The sequence below is a fragment of the Giraffa tippelskirchi genome, chromosome 6 (assembly GCF_054371585.1).
Source record: "Giraffa tippelskirchi isolate mGirTip1 chromosome 6, T2T-mGirTip1v1.2.pri, whole genome shotgun sequence".
Taxonomy (NCBI): domain Eukaryota; kingdom Metazoa; phylum Chordata; class Mammalia; order Artiodactyla; family Giraffidae; genus Giraffa; species Giraffa tippelskirchi.
In genome coordinates, this window is record NC_137280.1 from 46446539 (window position 1) to 46469889 (window position 23351).

At 38.2% G+C, this 23351-nt stretch overlaps 1 protein-coding gene and 1 long non-coding RNA gene across 2 annotated transcripts in view; one reads left to right on the plus strand and one right to left on the minus strand.

Annotated features, from left to right (window-relative positions):
- CPA6 (carboxypeptidase A6) overlaps positions 1-23351 on the plus strand; it is a 275220-nt gene that overhangs the window by 225037 nt on the left and 26832 nt on the right. The window contains exons 7-8 of the mRNA XM_081503243.1: positions 3158-3268; positions 3760-3850. Of these exons, the coding sequence (XP_081359369.1) occupies positions 3158-3268; positions 3760-3850 (202 nt within the window). The remainder of the gene's footprint in view (positions 1-3157; positions 3269-3759; positions 3851-23351) is intronic.
- The window catches only part of LOC145510966 (uncharacterized), a 106252-nt gene that overhangs the window by 58565 nt on the left and 24336 nt on the right, over positions 1-23351 (minus strand). The gene's annotated exons all lie outside the window — the stretch shown is intronic.

Genomic DNA, 23351 nt, shown 5'->3' on the forward strand with positions numbered 1-23351 from the left:
GGGGAAGAGTCAATAATAGCCAAGATAATTTTGAAATGGAACTGAATGTGGGAGACATTCAATGAGACTCAGCAGATTCTAGGTAAACCATGATGTGGTTTTGGTGAATAGATATAAACCAAAATGCATTAGAACAATTCTTCCCTTGAAAGAAAACTTGATACTCAACAGAGGTGACATACTAACTCACTGGAGAAAAGCCGACTCATCCGAGTGAGTACAGGAGAGCCATTGGCCTTCCATAATGGAAACATTAATTAATAAATCTCAACTGAACATCATGTAAAAAATCATTTCTAGCAGTTTTAAGGTCTTAAAAAAAAAAACTTAAAATAGATATTTTAAAGAAGAAAATACACGGTAATAGCTTTATAATCTCAAAACAGAGATGGGTTCTTAAGTAAAACATATATATTTAATGGTAATAATATTGAAAACTTATATACAAGGACACGAACATAGGAAGCAATAAGCCACAACAAAGGAAGATGATCATGACACACATAACCAAATGAAGACTAATATTCAGAATATAAGAACGAGAGTTTAATAGAAAAAATAGGCAATAATATGAGTGAGCAATTCCTAGAATGGCCTATCATTATATAAATGCTGTTCAATATAAATTGTAATCAGGGAAATAGGAAGTAAAACAACAAAACATATTTTCATACCCATTAACTTTTTTTTCATTGAAAGCTGAACAAAACCAAGGGTTGGCAAGTTGTAGAGCAATGGAAATTCTCATTACTGATAATGAAAAGATTTACTGATTTAGACAAAAAATGGCAACATTTAGTAAAGTGCAAGGCACAGAAATCCATGACCCAGCAAGTTATTCCTAGATTTATATCATAAAGAAACTTTCACATGTCTAGGGAAAATGTGCAGGAATGTTCACTGCCAATCTTGTAACACTGAAATATCAGAAACAACATAACCGTCCATCAACAAAATAAGGGATAGATAAAGTGTGCATTTACCTATAATGGAATTCCAGATAACAGTTAGAAATGAATAAATCGTCAACTTAATATGTGTCAAAATATAATATTGGAGAGAAAAGCAAACTGAAGATTGGCATATCATGATCTCATTTGCATGAAATTTCAAAGCATACATATATTATATATTGTTCATGAATCCACATGTATGTACTAAATTAGAAAATGATAATGGCAAGTTGAGGATACTGATGGAAGGAGGGGAGGAAAATGGGATCTGAGAGTGATAAAAAAGGGGGGGGGCTCTAGTTTTACCTATAATGTCTTGATTTTCTTTTCAAAAGATTTGATAAATACAACAAGATGTAGTGGATGTAATTTCTTCTCTGTATTTTTTCTATTTGCTTAAAATATATTGTGATTTTTAAAAATGAAGTTAGTAATATTCTCCCCAATACAAAAGTATGGCAGTCAATTGCATTGGAGGAGGAGAAGGCAGAATAAAATGAGAAGGTCCACATGAAAGTCTCCAGCACAATCTAGTGCTTAATGTGTTAACATGTAACACATTTTCTGTGCTTGGAAGAGGTGAGACTTCCCCAGTTTTGACTGAGATGAATGAGCCATGGATCCCAGTGCTATGAGAGAAGGGAGAGAAATTATGACGTTTTCCTACCCCTTCACTCCTGCCTTACTGCTCCAAATTCCTTTCCTTCCATCTCTTCTTCCTCTCTAGAGTGGCATAGAAAACCACAACCCTCTAACGTTAAGGGAGAAAAGTTAACTAATCATATGATTCTCTCTGCCATCCCACCAGCAGACTTCCTCCAAGCTTTGGGGGACCTCCTTTTACTAGAGGAAAACAAAATTCCAGGGTATGTACAACTGATCACATACCAGGAATTTTCCTCTAGTTTGAAGCATTGGGCTGTTAATAGAAATTCAAGCACATATGAAAGTTCTACCGAAGTTATTTGGCCAGCAAATTATTGAGTCCTAAAGGAGAACAAAAGAGAATTGTATTAACAATGTTTGTCAACTTGTATTAGTTTATAAGTATTTAAGTTATATTTAATAAAATAGTATTTAACTCATTTCTTATGTTCTTGAATATATCCCTATATTTTCATTACTATTTCTAATATAGTGATAGTTTCTCATAATAGATTGCATTGGATTGCTGCTCTCTATTAACAGAATTCTCAGTGTAAATATAGAATGCTACTTATGATTGGTTCAAAAATTCTACATACCTGGATGTAAAGAAAAATTGAAACTTAAGTATTAAATTTTTCAAAGCAAGATATAATTTAAGAATTATTTGATTTTGAATTGTTTTAATATGGTAAAAATTCTAACACTCCAAATGGATATAAAATGAGAGGTAATAATCTTTCCCATACATTATCCCCCAGTCTCCCTCCCCCAAGGCAGCCATTGTTACAAATATTCTAAATGTTTGTCTAAGGTACTTTACAAATAGACAAACGTACATCACAAATAGACAAACGTACATCAAAAAAGGACTTATTTTAAAAGTCCATTCCATAGGAATGGTATCTCAAAATGTTTATATTCTTAACTTGACTTAGCATATTTAATGCTTTTCTATTTGAGGCCAAATAGTACAGAATCTTCAAACCTGGCATCAGTCACACAGAAGCAAGATTTCAAAGGAACCATGATGAAGGTGACATAATAAATAACTGTCCTTTAAACTCTTTGTAGAAAAGTCAGGAAAGAACAGAGTGTCCACGCAGTAAGTTCCAAAACTTGAGTCTGCTACCAATTACACATAAACAAATAAGGGGCACATATAACTATCCTGTGTTGTGATGTATCATGTAAGAATATCAAAATATTTAGGTAATTGTTTTGTCCACAACCGAATGGAATCTTAAAAAGAACTGATAATATAAAATCATATCTAAATTGCTGCCTTCTTAATCATCCTAAACTTTAGCCAGATCTGAAATATTACAAGAGGCTGCCCAATTAATCTGTTTTGCACCCTTGCTAAAACGTTATCAGAAATAGTTTGAAACAGAAGTCTCAAGAAAGAACATGTGATGTCAAATTATAGCTCATATTAGCTTGTTACTTTTCGACTCAATATATGTAGTATTTCCCATAGATAGAAATATTTCTCATATTTTTTTTGAAATCTTTATTTGGGATTGATTTGTAAGAAACATGTCACCTCTGTCTTTTAGGCTCTTCTAACATATAGGAGTGATCCAACCATGAGAAAAATGTTGAATCATCTGTATTTCTATATCATGCCTGTGTTTAACGTTGATGGATACCATTTTAGCTGGACCAATGTAAGTCACTTTGCCTATCCAACTGAAAAATCAATGAAAAATTGTCCTAAAGCAGGAAGGATGCTTGGTGCGCAGCCGGCCTAGTGCTTCCAGAGCTATGAAAGATTTCCACTCCTTTCCCCAGCACAGCATCAACCTTCTGATTTTGTTTATATATGTTTGTCTTTTGCTTAAGATTTCATGTTTAAAAAAAGATGCCTCCTTCCAAATAAATTATGAAAAATCATTTGTCTAGTCCAGCTTATTCAATTTTGCCTGAGAAGTAATGAGGCCAAGAGAAACTAAGAGAGAAGTCTGTGGCAGGAATTGGAGCATGAACCTGGGTTTCCAATTCTCATCTTGTCCTCTTCTCACTCCGTGGACTTGTTTATTCCTGGAGGAAATACCCCGCCCCTCATTGCTGTGATTCATTCACTGAAGAACTACTAAAATGCATGAGGATAACCTCTTAAGTGTTTATTCTGCACCTCTTTTCTTTTAATTATGTCTAGGATCGATTTTGGAGAAAAACAAGGTCGAGGAACTCAAGGTTTCGCTGCCGTGGAGTGGATGCCAATCGAAACTGGAGGGTGAAATGGTGCGGTATGTTGGGGACTAATTGGGATCCGGATTCAGAGGTATCCATCACGTTCACTCTCAAAAATGACAAGCCCGTTAGGGCTCTGATGTAACATTGATGTCTTTGTGTATGTGAAAACCTCCTATATTATGCAGTGTAGCTGTAATTCACAAAACAAAATGAAACCGTTTTCATAAAAGATTCAAATCTGGCAACCTCATCCTGAAAATTGAAAATTTAAACACAGACATAAAAGCAGAAAACTAAGGAATATTTGTCATTCAGAAACTAAAACAGGAAATGTGGTTTGTGGTATAAATCCAGTCAATGCAATTTATCCTTTCACTGAGAGTAATGCTGATCCTGTCTTCATCTGTCTATGGTGATCAGAGCTGCCAAATCCTTGTCTAGAATCTACCAACTTGCCAATCATACACTGATTGGGCACTCATCTGGCAAATATATTTCCACTACATTTCATGTTTCATGACAGTAACCTTTTAAATAAGGAGAGGATGTCATTTTAAGAAAGGAAACTTGTGGCAAAATAAAGAAGCAGGTAGATAGCAAAAGAGAGAAACAGAAAATTAGCCACAGCTAGTGTAGAAGAGGCAAAACTTGACCTCATCACATCTTGGGTTTTCAGCTGGGGCTCTTAAACAGACAAATTAACAAGAGAAAAACAGTTTATTAATGGGCTCTGCACATGATAATGGGAGATAGCTCGTGAAAAGTAACTCCAAGTGGCAACTTAGAACACCAACTTACACAGAGTCTTCAACGAAGAGCAATAAACTTGTAGAGAAACAATAGGACAAAGGAAAACAGTTTTAAGTTTCCAAGGGCTGCCAACTGTGGGAAATAATTATATGAGAGGAAACTGAAGCAGGAAGGCTTGTTTGCAGATTCCTCTGGTGCTGTCTCTGGGCTAAAGTTCTGTCACCAGTAGGAGAATTTATATCCTGTCTTTCGGCAGAAAAGGGAAAGGTGAACAGAACTTCTCCTGCATTTGCTGCTGCTCAATTGCCTTGGACTCAAATTAATTTTTACGTCAAAGAGGCATATTTGCGGGCAAGCGACACATTCTGGTTTACTTTGCTAGTTATACTAGTTGGCAACAGCAGGAAGGGAAACAAATGTAAGCTACATGCAGTTGTAAAGAGCTACCCTTTCTCAGAGTCCTTCCCTAGTGCCCTCAAAATACAGGCCAGAGCGTTGTGCAATAGTATGTCTCACGAGAGTCTCTTAGAAATTAAGCTCATCACAGTCTTTCCTTCTGTGAGGCTTTGGTTCGGTACCAGATGCCACTCCTCCCATCTCCACCAGCACCAGGCAGGATAACTGGGTATGCTTGAGACTCCTTCCACAGAACCTTCTTTAATCCATTAGAACTGGCAAATCAGAATATGGTAAAGCCAAAAGAATATGGTTTAGAATATCACAGATAGATGGCTTCCCTGGTGGCTCAGATGGTAAAGAATTTGCCTGCAATGCAGGAGACCAGAGTTTGATCCCTGGGTCAGGAAGACCCCCTGGAGAAGGAAATGGCTACCACTCCAGTATTCTTGCCTGGGAAATCCCATGGACAGAGGAGCCTGGCAGTCTACAGTCCATGGGGTTGCAAAGAGTCGATAGACTGAATGACTAACACTTTCACTTCACTTTCACGGTTTCATTCCAGTATTGTCAGCAGGCTGATTTGGGTGATTTTCTCCAATCTACCAAATTAGTAATAATAATAATACCCACCTCTTTGGGTTCTTAAGGGAATTAAAGGATGTAACATATGTTTAATGATGATTCGGTCCTAGCTCCAAACAGGGGTCTACAGCTCAGTGACCCAACCATTCTCCCCCACCTTCCAGAACACTCAATTCACCTCTGAGCCTCAGGTCAGTTGTTTGTAAAACTACCTCTTTCCTTCAGGGGAGCGTTGTGGTGATGAGCCATGAGGTAAGCTTTAAAGTATTTGCACTTATGAGAGAAGGAAAAGCATTACATAACTACTATAAAGTGGGGACTTCCCTGGCAATCCAGTGGTTAAGACTTTGCCTTCCAGTATGTGTTCAATCCCTGGTCAGGGAGCTAAGACCCCATATGCCTCATGGCCAAAAAACAAAAATGTAATCTAGAAACAATATTGTAACAAATTCAATAAAGACACCAAAAAAATCTTTAAAAAAAAATACGATAAAGTGATACTATTGATGGCTATTTAGATTGAAATTTTTTTTTCTTCAACCTAGACTGAGAAAGCAAACTTGTTCATATTAACTCCTTGAGATCACTAACTTAAAAATTCACTTTTTTCCATCTCTCAGATGGGAAATTTTTGCAAGTTCATAATTATGTGTGCTGTTTCAGTAGCTGCCAGGTGCCCACATCCATAGGTATGTCATGGCCAAGATGCCCACAATCACCTGAGTGAGCACCCAGCATAGTAATTGAGTCAAGTCACACTAGCAGGCCAGCCAGCTCTGCAGTGTAAAGCTAGACTTGTTATATCCAGTTACAAAGAAGTGGCTTGCTTCCCTGTGCTTCCTCCTTTCTCCAGCCTGTTTCCTTCAGTCATGTACCTTCTCTGATTTCTTAGTTCCAAACTACAGTCCCAGCTGGAATTCCCTTGATTCTCCCCATGTTTGAATCATTCTTATTCTTTCTGTGAGTTGGCACTCACGATGTGCAGGGGATTTTGTCAAGTGTCAGTGGCAAAATGACCCTGATAGACCATTGTAGGTGATTTAGGGATGCAGATGTAGCTGGGCCTTTCTCTCCACCAAGGTCTCCCGAGTGAATTCAGCTGATCTGACCAGCAGGCAGCTGTGGTTTCTCCCTCACAGCATCAAATCCATCTCCTTCACTGAAGGAACCACTCTTAGATCAAGGGCATCGTAGTAAATGAAATCAAATTCCTAAGTGAACCTCCAAATAAATATCTATAATATTATTGATATAGAAAAGCCCAGGACCAGTGAAAACACGATAGAGTCAGCACTGAACTGACAAAAACCAGTATTTCTTTCTTTGAAATTAGTGAGTCTCAGACTTAAAAAGAGGAGAACATGAAACTATTTTTTATCATGAAAAAAATCTGTAGACATGCATATAACAGTCTGAATACAATGTGGAAAAGACAGCTTAGAGCATATACATGGAAATAGGTATACCTGTCCAATACTTGGGCTTCCCTGGTGGCTCAGACAGTAAAGAATCTCCCTGCAATACAGGAGAGCCAGGTTCAATCCCTGGATCAGGAAGATCCCCTGGAGAAGGGAATGGCTACCCACTCCAGTAATCTTGCCTGGAGAATTCCATGCACAGAGGAGTCCATGTGTGGCAAGCAGTCAGACATGACTGAGTGACTAATACTTTCACTTCCAATACTTTAGAGCACCCCCCAGGGGCTTTCAGGCTATAAAATAAATATCATTGCTCTGGAAGTCCAGCAGAGGGACTTAACAAGGCAGAGTAGTGATAGGAACCAAGAATAAATTTCATTCATTCATTTGCCAAAGTTAATTGAGCACATACACTCTCTTAGACATTGTGTTGTTGTTTTTCCCTTCCTCTATGCACTCTTTTTTAGAGAATACTGTGAGCACAGAATTTTCCAAATTGGAATAAATCCAGGAGAAAACCAAAGGGTTTGGATGAATCCCATACTAAGCTTTAATTTGTGAATAATTCAAATGTTGCCTAAATGTAAATTACTATTAGGACAACCTACAGATGGGAGAACATGTTTGCAAATCATATCTCTGATTAGGAACTCAGAATATTAAAAGAACTCTTACAACTCAACAATAAAAAGATGACCCAATTTTAAACACACAAATGATTTGAACAGACATTTCTCCAAAGAAGATACACAAATTGGAATAAGCACATAAAAAAATGCTCATCATTAGCCATCAGGAAAATGCACACCAAGGTACAACTTCACACCCATTAACATGGCTAAACAACCCTCAAAATGGGAGAAATTATTTTAAAATGAAGCAACTGAAAAAGGATTAGTCTCCAAAATATACAAGAAGCTCATGCAGCTCAGTATCAAAAAACCAAAAAAACCCAATCAAAAAATGGGCAGAAGACCTAAACAGACACTTCTCCAGAAAAGACATACAGATGGCCAACAAACACATGAAAATATGCTCAACATCACTGATTTGTAGAGAAACGCAAATCAAAACTACAATGAGGTATCACTTCACACCAATCACAATGGCTATAATCAAAAAATCTACAAATAATAAATGCTGAAGAGGGTGTGGAGAAAAGGGAACCCTCATGTACTATTGGTGGGAATGTAAATTGATACAGCCACTATGGAGAACAGTGGAGAAGGGAATGGCAACCCACTCCAGTATTCTTGCCTGGAGAATCCCATGGGCAGAGGAGCTTGGTGGGCTACAGTCCATGGAGTTGCAAAGAGTCAGACACAACTGAAGCGACTTAGCACCCACGGAGAACAGTACTCTGTTAAAAAGCTAAGAACAGAACTACAATATGACCCAGAAATCCCATTACTGGGCATTTACCCTGAAAAAATCATAGTTCAAAAAGACACATGTACCCCATCAATAGGTGAATGGATAAAGAAGATTTCTCATATATATATATGCATGTGTGTGTGTGTATATACATATACATATAAATATATATGATAGAATATTACTCAGCCATAAAAAGGAATGAAATTGGGTGATTTGTAGTGATATGTATGGACCTAGAGTCTGTCATACAAAGTCTGTCAGAAAGAGAAAAATAAATATTGTATATTAATGCATATGTACAGAATCTAGAAAAATGGTACGGATGAAACTATTTGCAAGGCAGACGTAGAGAATGGTCATGTGGATACAAGGTGGGAAGGGGAGGGTGGAACAAACAGAGAGTAGGCATGACATATATACACTACCATGTGTAAAATAGATAACTAGTGGGAAGCTGCTATATAGCACAGGGAGCTCAGCTTGGTGCTCTGTGAGGACCTAGAGGGGTGGGATGGGAGTATGGGAGGCTCAAGAAGGAAGGAATACATGTATACATATAGGTGCCTTGCAAGTATATATATGTATTCATATATTCACATTGTTTTATAGCAGAAACTAACACAACATTGTTAAGCAAATATACCTCAATTTTTTTAAGATGGCTATAATAAAAAAAAAAGCACAGCAAGTATTAGTGAGGGTATGGAAAAACCGGAACACTCAATACTTGATGGTGGGAATGTAAATGATGTGGCCACTTTGGAAAAAATGTTTTAATAGTTTCTCAAAAGTTAAACACAGAGTAGCCATATGACCTAGCAATTCTGCTCCTAGGTATATACCCATGAGAAATGAAAACATACATCCATAAAATAACTCATACATGAATGCTACGTGAAATAAATTAGTTACAAAATAATATTGTATGATTCCATTTATATATATAAATGTCCGGAATAGACAAACCCATAAACAGAGAGTAGATAAGTGGTTGCCAAGGGTGAGAGAGAGGGGATAGTGACTGTAATGGGTAAGGGTTTTTTGGAGGAGATAAGGAAAATGTTTTTTAATTAGATAGTGATGATGATCATGAATATACTAAAATTCATTTAACTGTATACTTCAAAAGAGTGGATTTTATGGGATGTAATTATAGCTCAATAAAACTGTTACAAAGAATTTTAATTATCATTTAGGATGAAATTAGGCACTTACTAAAACATAACTACTTTTTTGGAAGACTCCACTACCTAATATTATAAATTACATGTCATATGGAGAAAACCACGTTTTGTAGGAGCCCAATCACATAGGCACCTCTCCACATATGCCCTTCTCCTCCCAACACCCCCTCACTCTATCAAAATAAGAGGGATACGTTTCGACGGGGCAAATATTTTGACAGATCACCTGAGGTGAAAAGGGAAATTGCCACTTAGTGGTTGTTCCCAGCCAATGCCTGTGAAAGTACAAGAGAAGGTCACTGGTGGCTTTCTGAGAATTTCTGCAGCTGAAGGGCTTTAGTTTTTAGAGAGCTGTTCTAGCTGAGAACCTGGGTTGCACTGCTACCAAGACATAGGAAACTTCAAAGGACTGGGGCAAGGAGAGGGAAAGAAAAGAGAAGCAATGTTGCTAGGATATCTAGAAAGGGGTTTGGAATGCCAAGATACCTAATGAGGATTTTAATTAAATTCTGCTTTGAAGTATGTAAATTGTCTTCAGTATGTATTCCATAACCACCACCATTGTTCAGATTCAGCACCATCTACTTCACTTACTAAGGCTTTGCAGAACTGGGTCTGCTATTTGGGGCTATGAGCAAGTCCTGGTCTGCCCTCCAGGTAAGCTCAGGGAGAGACTATTCTACATCGAATGTTCCAGAGGCAATGAACGCACAACAGGAGTGCAAGTGAATTTACATCATCAGAGATGTAAGACAAGAGTTGGATAATTCTGAGTGGAGACTGATGGATTAAATGTCAACTAGGTGATCAAACTAGACCCTTGAGACCCCAGCCGCCTCTGTTAATGGTGATTCTAATATGTTCTGTGTGCTATGTGCTAAGTCGCTTCATTCGTACCCGACTCTTTGTAACCTTAGGGACTATAGCCTGCCAGGCTCCTGTGTCCATGGGATTCTCCAGGCAAGAATACTGCATTGGCAGGCAGTTTCTTTACCACTAGCACTACCTAGGTAAATCCAATTGATTTTTTAAAACTGGAGGATAGTCGCTTAACAATATTGTGTTGGTTTCTGCCATATAACAATGCTAATCAGTCATATACACACACACACACACACACACATATATATATCCCCCCCCCGGGGATATTAGACCATTCATTCACTAGATCATTCAGAATGACTTAAATCAAATCCTTTGCAATTATACAGTAGAAGTGACAAATAGATTCAAGCGATTAGATCTGATTGAGTGCCTGAAGAACTATGCCCAGAGGTTCGTGACATTGTATAGGAGGCAGTGATCAAAACTGCACCCAAGAAAAAGAAATGCAAAAAGCAAAATGGTTGTCTGAGGAGGCCTTACAAATAGCTGAGAAAAGGAGAGAAGCTAAAGGCAAAGGAAAAAAGGAAAGATATACCCATTTGAATGCAGAGTTCCAAAGAACAGCAAGGAGAGATAAGAAAGCCTTCCTCAGTGATCAATGCAAAGAAATAGAGGAAAACAATAGAATGGGAAAGACTAGAGATCTCTTCAAGAAAATTAGAGATACCAAGGGAACATTTCATGCAAAGATGGGCTCAATAAAGGACAGAAATGATATGGACCTAACAGAAGCAGAAGATATTAAGAAGAGGTGGTAAGAATACACAGAAGAACTATATAAAAAAGATCTTCATGACCCAGATAACCATGATGGTGTGATCATTCACCTAGAGCCAGACATCCTGGAATGCAAAGTCAAGGGGACCTCAGGAAGCACCTCTATGAACAAAGCTAGTGGAGGTGATGGAATTCCAGTTGAGCTATTTCAGATCCTAAAACATGATGCTGTGAAAGTGCTGCACTCAATATGCCAGCAAATTTGGAAAACTCAACAGTGGCTACAGGACTGGAAATGGTCAGTTTTCATTCCAATCCCATAGAAGAGAGTGCCAAAGAATGTTCAAACTACCGCACAATTGTACTCATCTCACACACTAGCAAAGTAACGCTCAAAATTCCCCAAGCCAGTCTTCAACAGTGTGTGAACCGTGAACTTCCAGATGTTCAAGTGGTTTTAGAAAAGGCAGAGGAACCAGAGATCAAATTGCCAACACTGTTGGATCATCAAAACAGCAAGAGAGTTCCAGAAAAAATCTACTTCTGCTTTATTGACTATGCAAAGCCTTTGACTGTGTAGATCACAGCAAACTGTGGAAAATTCTTCAAGAGATGGAAATACCAGACCACCTTACCGGTCTCCTGAGAAATGTGTATGGATGTCAAGAAGCAACAGTTAGAACCAGACATGGAACAACAGACTGGTGCCAAATTGGGAAAGGAGTACATCAAGGCTGTATATTGTCACCCTGATGATTTAACTTATATACAGAGTACACCATGTGAAATGCTGTGCTGGATGAAGCACAAACTGGAATTAAGATTGCCAGGGTGAAGTATCAATAACCTCAGATACACAGATGACACCACTCTTATAGCAGAAAGTGAAGAGGGACTAAAAAGCCTCTTGATGAAAGTGAAAAAAGAGAGTGAAAAAGCTGGCTTAAAATTCAATATTCAAAAAACTGAGATCATGGCATCTGGTCCCATCACTTCATGGCAAATAGATGGGGAAACAATGGAAACTGATAGACTTTATTTTCTTGGGCTCCAAAATCACTGCAGATGGTGCCTGCAGCCATGAAATTAAAAGACACTTGCTCCTTGGAAAAAAGCTATGACCAACCTAGACATTATACTAAAAAGCAGAGACAGCAGTTTACCAACAAAGGTCCATCTAGTCAAAGCTATGGTTTTTCCAGTAGTCCTGTGTGGATGTGAGAGTTGGACCACAGAGAAAGCTGAGCACTGAAGAATTGGTGCTTTTGAACTGTGGTGTTGGAGAAGACTCTTGAGAGTCTCTTGGACTGCAAGGAGATCAAACCAGTCCATCCTAAAGGAAATCAGTCCTGAATATTCATTGGAAGGACTGATTCTGAAGCTGAAGCTCCAGTACTTTGGCTACCTGATGCAAAGCACTGACTCATTGGAAAAGACCCTGATGCTGGGAAAGATTGAAGGCAGGAGGAGAAGGGGACGACAAAGGATGAGATGGTTGGATGGCATCACCGACTCAATGGACATGAGTTTGAGCAAGCTCTGGGAGTTGGTAATGGACAGGGAAGCCTGGCATGCTACAGTCCATGGGGTTGCAAAGAGTCAGACACAACTGAGCGACTGAATTGAAATGAAGCTCCCTCTGGAGCCTCCCTCCCACCCACCACCATCCAACCCGTCTATGTTGTCACAGAGCATTGGGTTGGGCTCCCTGGGTTATATAGCAGCTTCCCACTACCTACCTATTTTACACATGATAGTGTCTATATGTCAGTGCTGCTCTCTCAATTCCTCCCACCCTCTCCTTCCCCTGTTGTGTCCACAAGTCTGTTCTTTATGTCTGCGTCTCTATTCCTGCCCTGAAAACAGGCTCATCAGTACCATTTTTCTAGATTCCATATGTACATTAATATATATTTGTTTTTCACTTTCTGACTTACTTCACTCTGTATGATAGGCTCTAGTTTCATCAACCTCCCTACAACTGACTCACATTCATTCCTTTGTATGGATGAGTAATATTCCATTATACACACACACACACACACATATATACATATGTATATATCTCCAGCAATTCCATTACTGGGCATATACCCTGAGAAAACCATAATTTAAAAGGATACATGTATTCCAATGTTCATTGCAGCTATTTACAATGGCCAGGACATGGAAGCATGGACATCTAGCATGGATCCTAGATGTCCATTGACAGATGAATGGATAAAGAGGTTGTAGTACATATATAAACCCAATTTTAAGTCAAAACAAATGTATTGAACACCCTATTTCTCTCCAGGATAGATCACAAAGCTAAACTGCAAATCCTCCTGTTTCTAAGACTTTAGGAAAATGCAAAAAAGTACTTTCATTTTCTTCTCTCATGATTCAAACACACTTCCCAATAATCCACCACTAAAAAGAGCTATTTTATTTTACCTTTCAGCAAATTACTTGTAAATCCAGTTTTTCCTAATCCAGATACTGATTATATGTAAAACTCACTTAATCTCCCTATTTTATATTTCATGTTCTTTGTGCAAGACACATCCAAAAATTAGCTTTTTGTAACAACAAGTTAAATAATGTTTGATATCGATTGCGTGGGTATAGTGTACACAAAATGATAAATTGTTTTATTTCTCTGATCATTCTTCTGGGTAAATATGTAGAAATCAGAAGGTGGATGACAATATCTTAGTTTATTTTTTAACATATCTTCCAACATCATGCTCAGATATCTTTGTTGAAGTTTTTGAAAATGATATTACAAAGTTTAGAAGCCTTTAAAGGAGTACGTCAAGGCTGTATATTGTCACCCTGCTTATTTAACTTATATGCAGAGTACATCATGAGAAATGCTGGGCTGGAAGAAACACAAGCTAGAATCAAGATTGCCAGGAGAAATATCAATAACCTCAGATATGCGGATGATACTACCCTTATGGCAGAAAGTGAAGAAGAACTAAAGAGCCTCTTGATGAAGGTGAAAGAGGAGAGTGAAAAAGTTGGCTTAAAGCTCAACGTTCAGAAAACTAAGATCATGGCATCTGGTCCCATCACTTCATGGGAAATAGATGGGAAAACAGTGGAAACAGTGTCAGACTTTATTTTTGGGGGCTCCAGAATCACTGCTGATGGTGACTGCAGCCATGAAATTAAAATACGCTTACTCCTTGGAAGGAAGGTTATGGCCAACCTAGATAGCATATTTAAAAGCAGAGACATTACTTTGCCAACAAAAGTCCATCTAGTCAAGGCTATGGTTTTTCCAGTGGTCATGTATGGATGTGAGAGTTGGACGGTGAAGAAAGCTGAGAGCCGAAGAATTGATGCTTTTGAACTGTGGTGTTGGAGAAGACTCTTGAGAGTCCCTTGGACTGCAAGGAGATCCAATCAATCCATCCTAAAAGAGATCAATCCTGGGTGTTCATTGGAAGGTCTGATGTTGAAGCTGAAACTCCAATACTTTGGCCACCTCATGCGAAGAGTTGACTCATTGGAAAAGACCCTGATGCTGGGAAGGATTGGGGGCAAGAGGAGAAGGGGACGACAGAGGATGAGATGGTGGGATGGCATCACTGACTCTACGGACATGGGTTTGGATGGACTCCTGGAGTTGGTATGGACAGGGAGGCCTGGCGTGCTGCAATTCATGGGGTCGCAAAGAGTCGGACACGACTGAGCGACTGAACTGAACTGAATGAACAGCTCATCTTCTAAAATCAATGAAGAAAGTAGCATGAAGTGAGACATGATGGACGTGTCAGAATTACTCCCTTGGTTCCTGGGACACTGACCTCCTGATTTTTCATTTGGCGCTGATTTTTAAGTCCAGTAATTTTATTGTACCTGTTTCAGCAGGTAAGCCTCCCATGCTGCTAAATCTTTAGGAGACTTCTAGTCTTGTGCTGGGCATGTGTACTAAGCCACTTCAGTCGTTATCCTACTCTTTGCAACCCTAGGGACTATAGCCCACCAGGCTCCTCTGTCCATGGGGTTCTCCAGAAAGAATACTGGAGTGGGTTGCCATGCCCTCCTCCAGGGGATCTTCCCGATCCAGAGATCAGTCTCATGTCTCCAACATAGGCAAGCATGTTCTTTACCACTAGCACCACCTGGGAAGCCCATGCTGGGCATATGAGTAAGGATTGTAAGGTTTTTATCATCTTATTCTTGTTCCCTTACGCTGGCTGTTCTTCAGCATTATTGGATTTCTGAGTTCACTAGAAACAAACTACATCTCTCTGATCATTTTCCTCTAGCTGTTATCATTTGCATTTGACAAGTCATGTAATTTTTTATTTTCATGAATTTCATGCATATCTAATCACTTTGGATTTTGGGGTCCTCATTACTGTTTTTAACATGACTTAAGCATTACTGCATTACTAGCTTCCTTCTGGGTCACTAATGTTGTTATTTCCCTTGTTTTCAGATTCCTGTTTCCTTTCTGTCTATATGCTTATTTTTAATGAAAACTCTTTTTGAAGTAACTTTTCTATTACTAAAACAATCTCTTTTGAATGCTATTCTTACATGCAGAAATAGGAAAACAATGATATTCTTTTTATCTACCACTTTTTATAATTGAAAAGCTGTGATGTGCTGAATAATGACATGAAGCACATGGGCAGTCATCTTGCCTTCACACTGTCTTCTAGAACAGCATTCCCCAAATGACACAAAACAGCAGCATTCCCCAGCCATGAAAAATCCTAGAGTAATGCAGAACCCTAGTGGTCCAGAGTCTCCCACAAATAACTATCTTAGTCTAGCCAGGCTGCCATAGACTAATACAGTTTACCCTTGAACAACATGGGGGTTAGGGGTGCCAACCCTTCATACAGCTAAATGTCCAAGTACAACATATAGTCTGCCCTCTTTATCTGCGGCTCCTCCACATCAAAGGGTCTGCATCAGAGTATTCAACCAGCCAGGGATCATGGAGTGCTATGGACTTACTATTGAAAAAAAATTTGTATATAAGTGAACCCATACAATTCAAAATCTGTGTTGCTCAAGGGTCAACTGTACCAGAGATGGAGTGGTGTACAAAAAAACAAACATTTATTTCTCACAGTTCTAAAGGCTTGCAAGTGCAGGATCATGTTCCTAGCAGATCCATAGTTTATGAGGTCTTCCTGGTCCATAGGTAACAGCTTCTCACTGTGTTCTCACTTGGTGAAAAGTTCTAGAAAATTCTCTGGATTCTCTTTGATAAGGTTACTACCCATCCATGAGTGCCCTACCCTCATAACCTAATTACGTCCCAAAGACCTTACCTCCTAACACTATCACATTGGACATTAGGATTTCAACATATGAATTTGGGAGGGGGGAACCACAAATATTTAAACCAGAGCAATAACTGATAGTAATGATGGTGGTATTTTTATTCCTAGTTTTTTTAAGGAACCTCAATACTGTTCTCCATAGTGGCTATATCAATTTACATTCCACCAAGAGTGCAAGAGGGTTCCCTTTTCTGCACAATCTCTCCAGCGCTTACTGTTTGTTCATTTTTTGATGATGGTCAGTAGTATTTCTAAGTTGTAAGAAAAAACTTTATTTCACAACCTAAGAAAAAATACCAATTATATTTTATATAGTTGTCATCTCAAACATTATCAGATGAGTGACTAAATTCATTCATTCATTTATGCAACTACTATTTTCTGAGCTAGTTACTGAGAGAACAGCAATAAACAAAGTCAAGTGTCATACATGCTATGAAGAAACAAATGCCAGGAAAGTAATAGAGAGTGACAGGGTGAGGCTGGGTTAACTGTTTTAGGTGACATAGGGAAGATGATCTCATCTGGTGAGACTTGAGAGTGAAGGAGGTCTGGGGAAAAAGCAGGTAGAGGGAACAACAATGTAAAATCTTTGAGTCAGGAGAATCTTTTAGGGAAAAGCAATGAGGGCTGCGTGCCTGGAACTGAGAGGAGAAGGAGGAAGAAGGGAAGGTTAGGAGATGATGGCCGAGAAGCAGACAGAGGGGAGATGATGTAGGTACAGCATCTTAGGAAGGACTTGGGATGTTGCTCTGAATGGGATGGAAAAAAAATCACTGGAGAGTTTTGAATTGAGAAGTGACATGACCTAATGAACTTTGAAGATAATTATTCTGGTTTCGCTATATCAAATGGATTGTTGAGGGCAAGTATTGATTGCTGAAGGCAGATGTGTGTGCATGCTCAGTCATGTCTGACTCTTTGTGGCCCCATGAACTGTAGCCCACCAGGCTCCTCTGTCCATGGAATTTTCCAAGCAAGAATATTGGAGTGTGTTGCCATTTCCTACTCCAGGAGTTCCTTCCAACCCAGGGATCAAACCTGTGTCTCTTGCCTCTGCTGCATTGTCAGGTGGATTCTTAACCACTGAATTACCTGGGAAGCCCTGTTGAAGGCAGATATTTGGATTCAAATTATATTGTGGTAGCCAAAAATTTCATTTAGGTTTTTCCGTATGATGTTACAGAAAATCCCAAACAAACTTTTTGGCCAACCCAATACTTCTCCATTTAAAAACACTGCTTTTAAAATAAAATTTTAAAAAAGTCTGACCTAAGGCTATTATGCCCATAGACTACCATGGAATATACCACAATGAATTCTAAATGTTAACATATCTTTATTATATAAAAACTAAGTGTTTGTTTAAGGAACCAAAGATAAGCAACTATGTGAGAAAAAAAATATTTGCAGTAAAAAAAGCAGAGAAAGTTTTACTATCATTTTTACATAAACACTTCAGAATCAAACATTACATAGTAAAAAGTGATTTTAAGCGTACACATAAAATGTAAAGAAAAAGACTCTAGAGGCTGAGATTTTAAAAACAGTCATAATTCATGAAGATAAAGCCATATGATAAAATGGGCAACCTCCCAGTAATCAAAGAACAATATTAAAGTAAAACAAGATACCATGTCATCCATTCAATTACTCCCCAAATCGTTTGATGTGATAACCTAAATTGGAAACAATGGTAAAATTGGGAGAGCATGTACCTCTGGGGGCTTTAGAAAGCAGTTTGACTGCACATCGAGAATGCCACTCATTCCTCTATTCACTCAAAAAAGAAAAGGTTACCAATGCATTCTTTTTGCCACACTAGGTTAGGCACCCAGCAAGTAGAGATGAATCCTACAGTTTCCCTGTCCTCATGGTGTTTAAGAATCTTTGAGCTTGAAGCAGGTGAACAGAAGAATGACAAAGGAGAAAGAGCGAAGGGGACAGAAGAAAAAAGGAACAAAATGTTATAGATACACATGGTATGGGGCAGGGGTCCCCAACCTCCAGGATCTAATGCCTGATAATCTGAGGTGAGGCTGATGTAATAATAGAAATAAAGTGCACAGTAAGGTGTAATGTGCTTGAATCATCACAAAACCACCCACTGTATCCTGGTCCATGGAAAAATTATCTTCCACAAAACCAGTCCCTGGTGCCAAAGAGGTTGGAGACCACTGGCATAGAGAGACATACACATATACAGATGATCCTCAACTTATGATGGTTCTACTTACAATTTTTCACCCTTATGATGGTGTGAAAGCAATACACATTTAGTGAAGGATATACTTCAAATTTTGAATGTTGATGTTTTCATGAGCCAGTGATGTGTGGTATAATGCTCTCCTGCACATGCTGTGCAGTGACAGTGGGTAGGTCAGCCACACAACTGATACACTTGCAACCATTGTATACCCAGAAAACCAATTTTTCACTTTCAGTATTCAATAAATAACATGAGATCTTCAAAACTTATTATAAAATAGGCTTTGTGTTAGATGATTTTACCCAACTGTAGGCTAAGGTAAGTGTTCAGAGCATATTCAAGGTGGGCTAGACTAAGTAAGCCACAATGCCCTGTAGTTCAGGTGTATTAAATGCACTGCAACTCAGAATATTTTCAATTTATGATGGGTTTAATGCCATTTGCATGTAACCTCGTTGAAGTTTGGGAAGATCTGTATAGTAAGGCTATAAAGAAAAAAGGAACCAGTGCTATTTGATGAAGTCAGGAAAGTCTTCACAGAAGAGATGATAGCAGATTTAAATATTAAAAATATATTTATCATCAGGTAGACTGAACTGTGGGGCAAAGGTAAACACAGCAAAGATTGAGAGTTATAAGGGAATTCAGGTAGGGGAAACAGGTATGTTCTGGAGAAGAATAAATAGGCATGTAATGATATGTAAAAATAGATTTCATATCTTGGCACTATTAAAATAAAAATTATGATTTATGATATGAAAAATTATCATCAGTTCTTAGGCTGTGGTTTTCATTTCTACTTTTCATAATATTTGAAGTTATTTTACAAGGTCATAAATATAGTGAATTTGTAAGATTCTTGAGAAAAAATAAATGAGATTTTTTCAGTTACATATTAATGTAAATTGTAAAATAGTTTTTCATGAAAATTGAGTATAGAAGGTAATAAATTGCTCTGTTTGAAGTTTTTGTTAGATTTTAATAGCAATTCAGTTTCAGAAATGATCATGGCCAATACTGTCTCTCTCAATCCATTCAATCATTTATAAATATTTAATAATTCAAATTCCTTAATGTGAGTAAAGGAAAAAAAGTAGCTGTTTTCATGTGAGTCTTAAATTCATGAGAATATAAATTACAGAGTTTTGTGCAGAAACATGAATAAAGTCTATGTATGAATTCTTTTTAAAAAAAGAATATGCAACATACAGTAAAGAATCTGCTTGCAATGCGGAAGACCTAGGTTTGATCCCTGGATTAGGAAGATCCCCTGGAGGAGGCCATAGCAACCCACTCCAGTATTCTTGCCAGGAGAATCCCCATGGACAGAGGAGCCTGGAAGGCTACAGCCCATGGGATCGCAAAGAGTTGGACACAACTGAGCAACTAAGCACATCATGCAACATAAAACAGGCTGGGATGTGAGCATCAGGTGACCCTGGGTGGCTAGGGCACAGGATGCCTAGGAGGACAGGTGAGAGATGAGGCAGGAGAAGGTCCCAGTGTACAGGTCATGAAGGACATGCTGAGATTCAAGGCTGTGCTGGGCTCTGTAGATTTTATTCTAGAAGCCGTGCCTTTCAAACTGAACCGAGGTTCTATGCTTATAGATACACATCCCAGAGAAAGTCACCAAAAAGCCATAGCACCCCTTCAGGGCATATCAATTTCATTTGAGGATTTCAGAAGGGGAATTATTATTTTATGTTAGAGCAAACACAAATACATAATTGAGTCAACCAGAAAAGTCACATGAATTTTGAACATAAAACAAAGATTTCAAAGAAGTCATGGACTTAGAGTCTATGTTGATTTTGCCTCCTTGGAGCATTTTGATGGAAAAATTTGACCAACACTGGATAATTGGGGGCTTTTTAAGGAAAGGATCATTGGGAGCTTTTAAAGCTCAGGAGGAAATGACTGATCTCTGAGTGTCAGTTGAGCAGTAGTGTCAGACAGAGGACCAGTCATGAAACTACAGCAGGACCATCACCCTGGAGGGAGTGGCAAGAATGGAGAGGAAATGCACACATGAGAAATGAGGAAACATGTACTCACTGGACCCCAGTGAGATGTAGATGAAGTCAGAGGGAAAAGAGAGCAGTCTAGGATGATTCCATTTCTGGTTAGAGCATCTGGCTGGGTGGACAGGGCATCACCTGCCAAGATTTGGCATCTACCAAGAGGTGAGGATTTGGTGGAAAATCTGAGTCCAGTTTGGGGCAACGGATCTCAAATGCTTGTGGGAATCTAGATAAAGATGTACAGCAGGTAGCTGGATACAGGCTTGGAGCATTGAGGGGTCTAGTCTGAACATACAGGCTTGTGGGTCTTTAGCACATCGAGAGTAATTGAAGCTTCAGGGACAGATTAGATCAGTACACATGAACAGTAGAAAGAGAAGCAAGTCAAAGCAGAACCTTAAACCTGTGCATACCCTTGGGACTCAGGATTCCATTTTAAAAACACATAATAAGGAAACAGGAGATGATGCTGATCACAATGTGATCTATAACAACAAAAGATTGAAAACAACCCAATGTTGAACAACAGGGCAATGGTTAAATACATTAATATATACCCATTTGGTGAAATTTTAGGAAACCATGAAATGGATTAAAAGTTCATTTAAAAATAACAACAACAACAAAAAAAAGAGGCTTCCCTGGTGGCTCAGTGGTAAAGAATCTGCCTGCCAATGCAGGAGACATAGGTTCGATCCCTGGTCTGGGAAGATTCCACATGCTCCTACACCACAACTATTGAGCCTGTGCTCTAGAGCTCAGAAACCACAACTGCTGAGCCCACACCCTGCAACTACTGAAGCCCGTGTGCCCTAGAACCTACACTCTGCAACAAGAGAAGTCATCGCAGTGAGAAGCCAGTTCACTGCAACTAAAAAAATAGCCCCTGCTCACTGCAACCAGAGAAAAGCTGGACAGCAACAAAGACCCAGCACAGCCAAAAATATAAATAAATAAACTTTTTATTTTTAAATAACAAAAAGGGAATGCCCCAGTGGCCCAATGTTTGAGACTCTGTGCTTCCACTGCCAAGGGTGAGGGTTCGATCCATGGTTGGGGAACTAGGATCCCATAAGCCCCATGATGTGGCCAAAAATAAAATTTTTTAAATAAACAAAACAAATAAAAATAACAAAAAGCTTATGATACAATATTGAGTCTGACTCTAATTTTTTTCACTGTGATTATAATTCTATAAAACATATAGTGATGATTCCATGTGTACATATGACAGATATCTATATATGATATATACACATTTACATACTAACACAAGAGAAAAAAGACTGGAAGAAAACATGCCAAAATGCTGTAATTAGAGGACTAGTGGTGTTTTTCTCTTCTTTTAAATGTTTGCTAAACTTAATTTTAGAATTTCACTTTAAGAAATAGATTTGCCTTTATCATGTATATTTCTGTATTTACTTCTCCCACACAACAAGCAAGTGATAAGCCAAATAACCAATCAAGTGACATGGTTTTTTTTTTAAAGATATATATTTTGAAAAAGAATCCCAGAAATAAGTGTCATTTAAATATATGCTCTTGTTGCCACTATGAGACCTTAAATAAGTCCATCCAATTACTAAGAACTTAGAAAAACTCAATAGAGGCTCAGAAAGTATTCAACAAATTTATTGAACACCTACTACATGCTGATACTCTATTTGGATGCTATTTTGGAATGTTTCCTCAGATCAAGGAAACAGTTTCCAATTTTCTTCTTCAAAGTATTTTTCTCTACTTATCTGTGTTCAAATGACACTTTAAATAAAAACATCTTTGCTGACTATCCAACTTGGACCTATTGATATTCTTATGATTCTATTATTTACATTTCTGTGTGTTAGAAGACAGAAAGAAAATAAAATTTGAAGGATACAGGAAATTGGACAATATTACACATTTCTGTTAAGAATGTGAATGAGTAGAACTTCTTTGGAAGAGTATTTGGCAATGTCTACCAAAATTTTTTTAAGATACACGTCATTTTGACTGAATAAATAATTTTACTCTTAGGAATATATCCTATGGCTATATTCACATGGGGAGAAGGAAGTGGCAACCCACTCCAGTATTCTTGCCTGGAGAATCCCATGGACAGAGGAGCCTGGTGGGCTGCTGTCCATAGGGTCGCACAGAGTCGGACACGACTGAAGTGACTGAGCAGCAGCAGCAGCCTATTCACATGTGTAGAAAATAACATATATACAAGGATATTCATTGCAGCACTCTTTTGTCATGACAAAAGGTTAGAAGCATCAAATTCCACCAACAAATGACTAGTTAAGGAAGTTAGGCTATAATTATACAGTGAAATAGAATTAGACAGCTATTTTATGGACTGATATGGAAAAATCTCCAGGATTACACATATCAACACACACAGTTGAACAGAGTAAGGCTTTAGGTTAATATATATAAAGAATACTACTATTTGTTTTAAAAAAAAAAGGGTTTTTCCTCAAAAATGGGTATTTTAACTGGCTTTTTGCTTATAAATGCAAACCCTGGAACAGTACAAGAAAGTAGTAAAAGTGATTGCTTCTCAGGAAAAGAAATGGATGGCTAGACAGGTGAAACGGGAGCACTTGACATGGCAAACCATGTATATCCACTGGCCCTTCAAAAATAAAATTAAAGCAGTAAAAATAAGATTCTTTTCTGAAAAAACAAAATAAAATTTCAACTAAAATCAAGCTCCAAATGTACTAT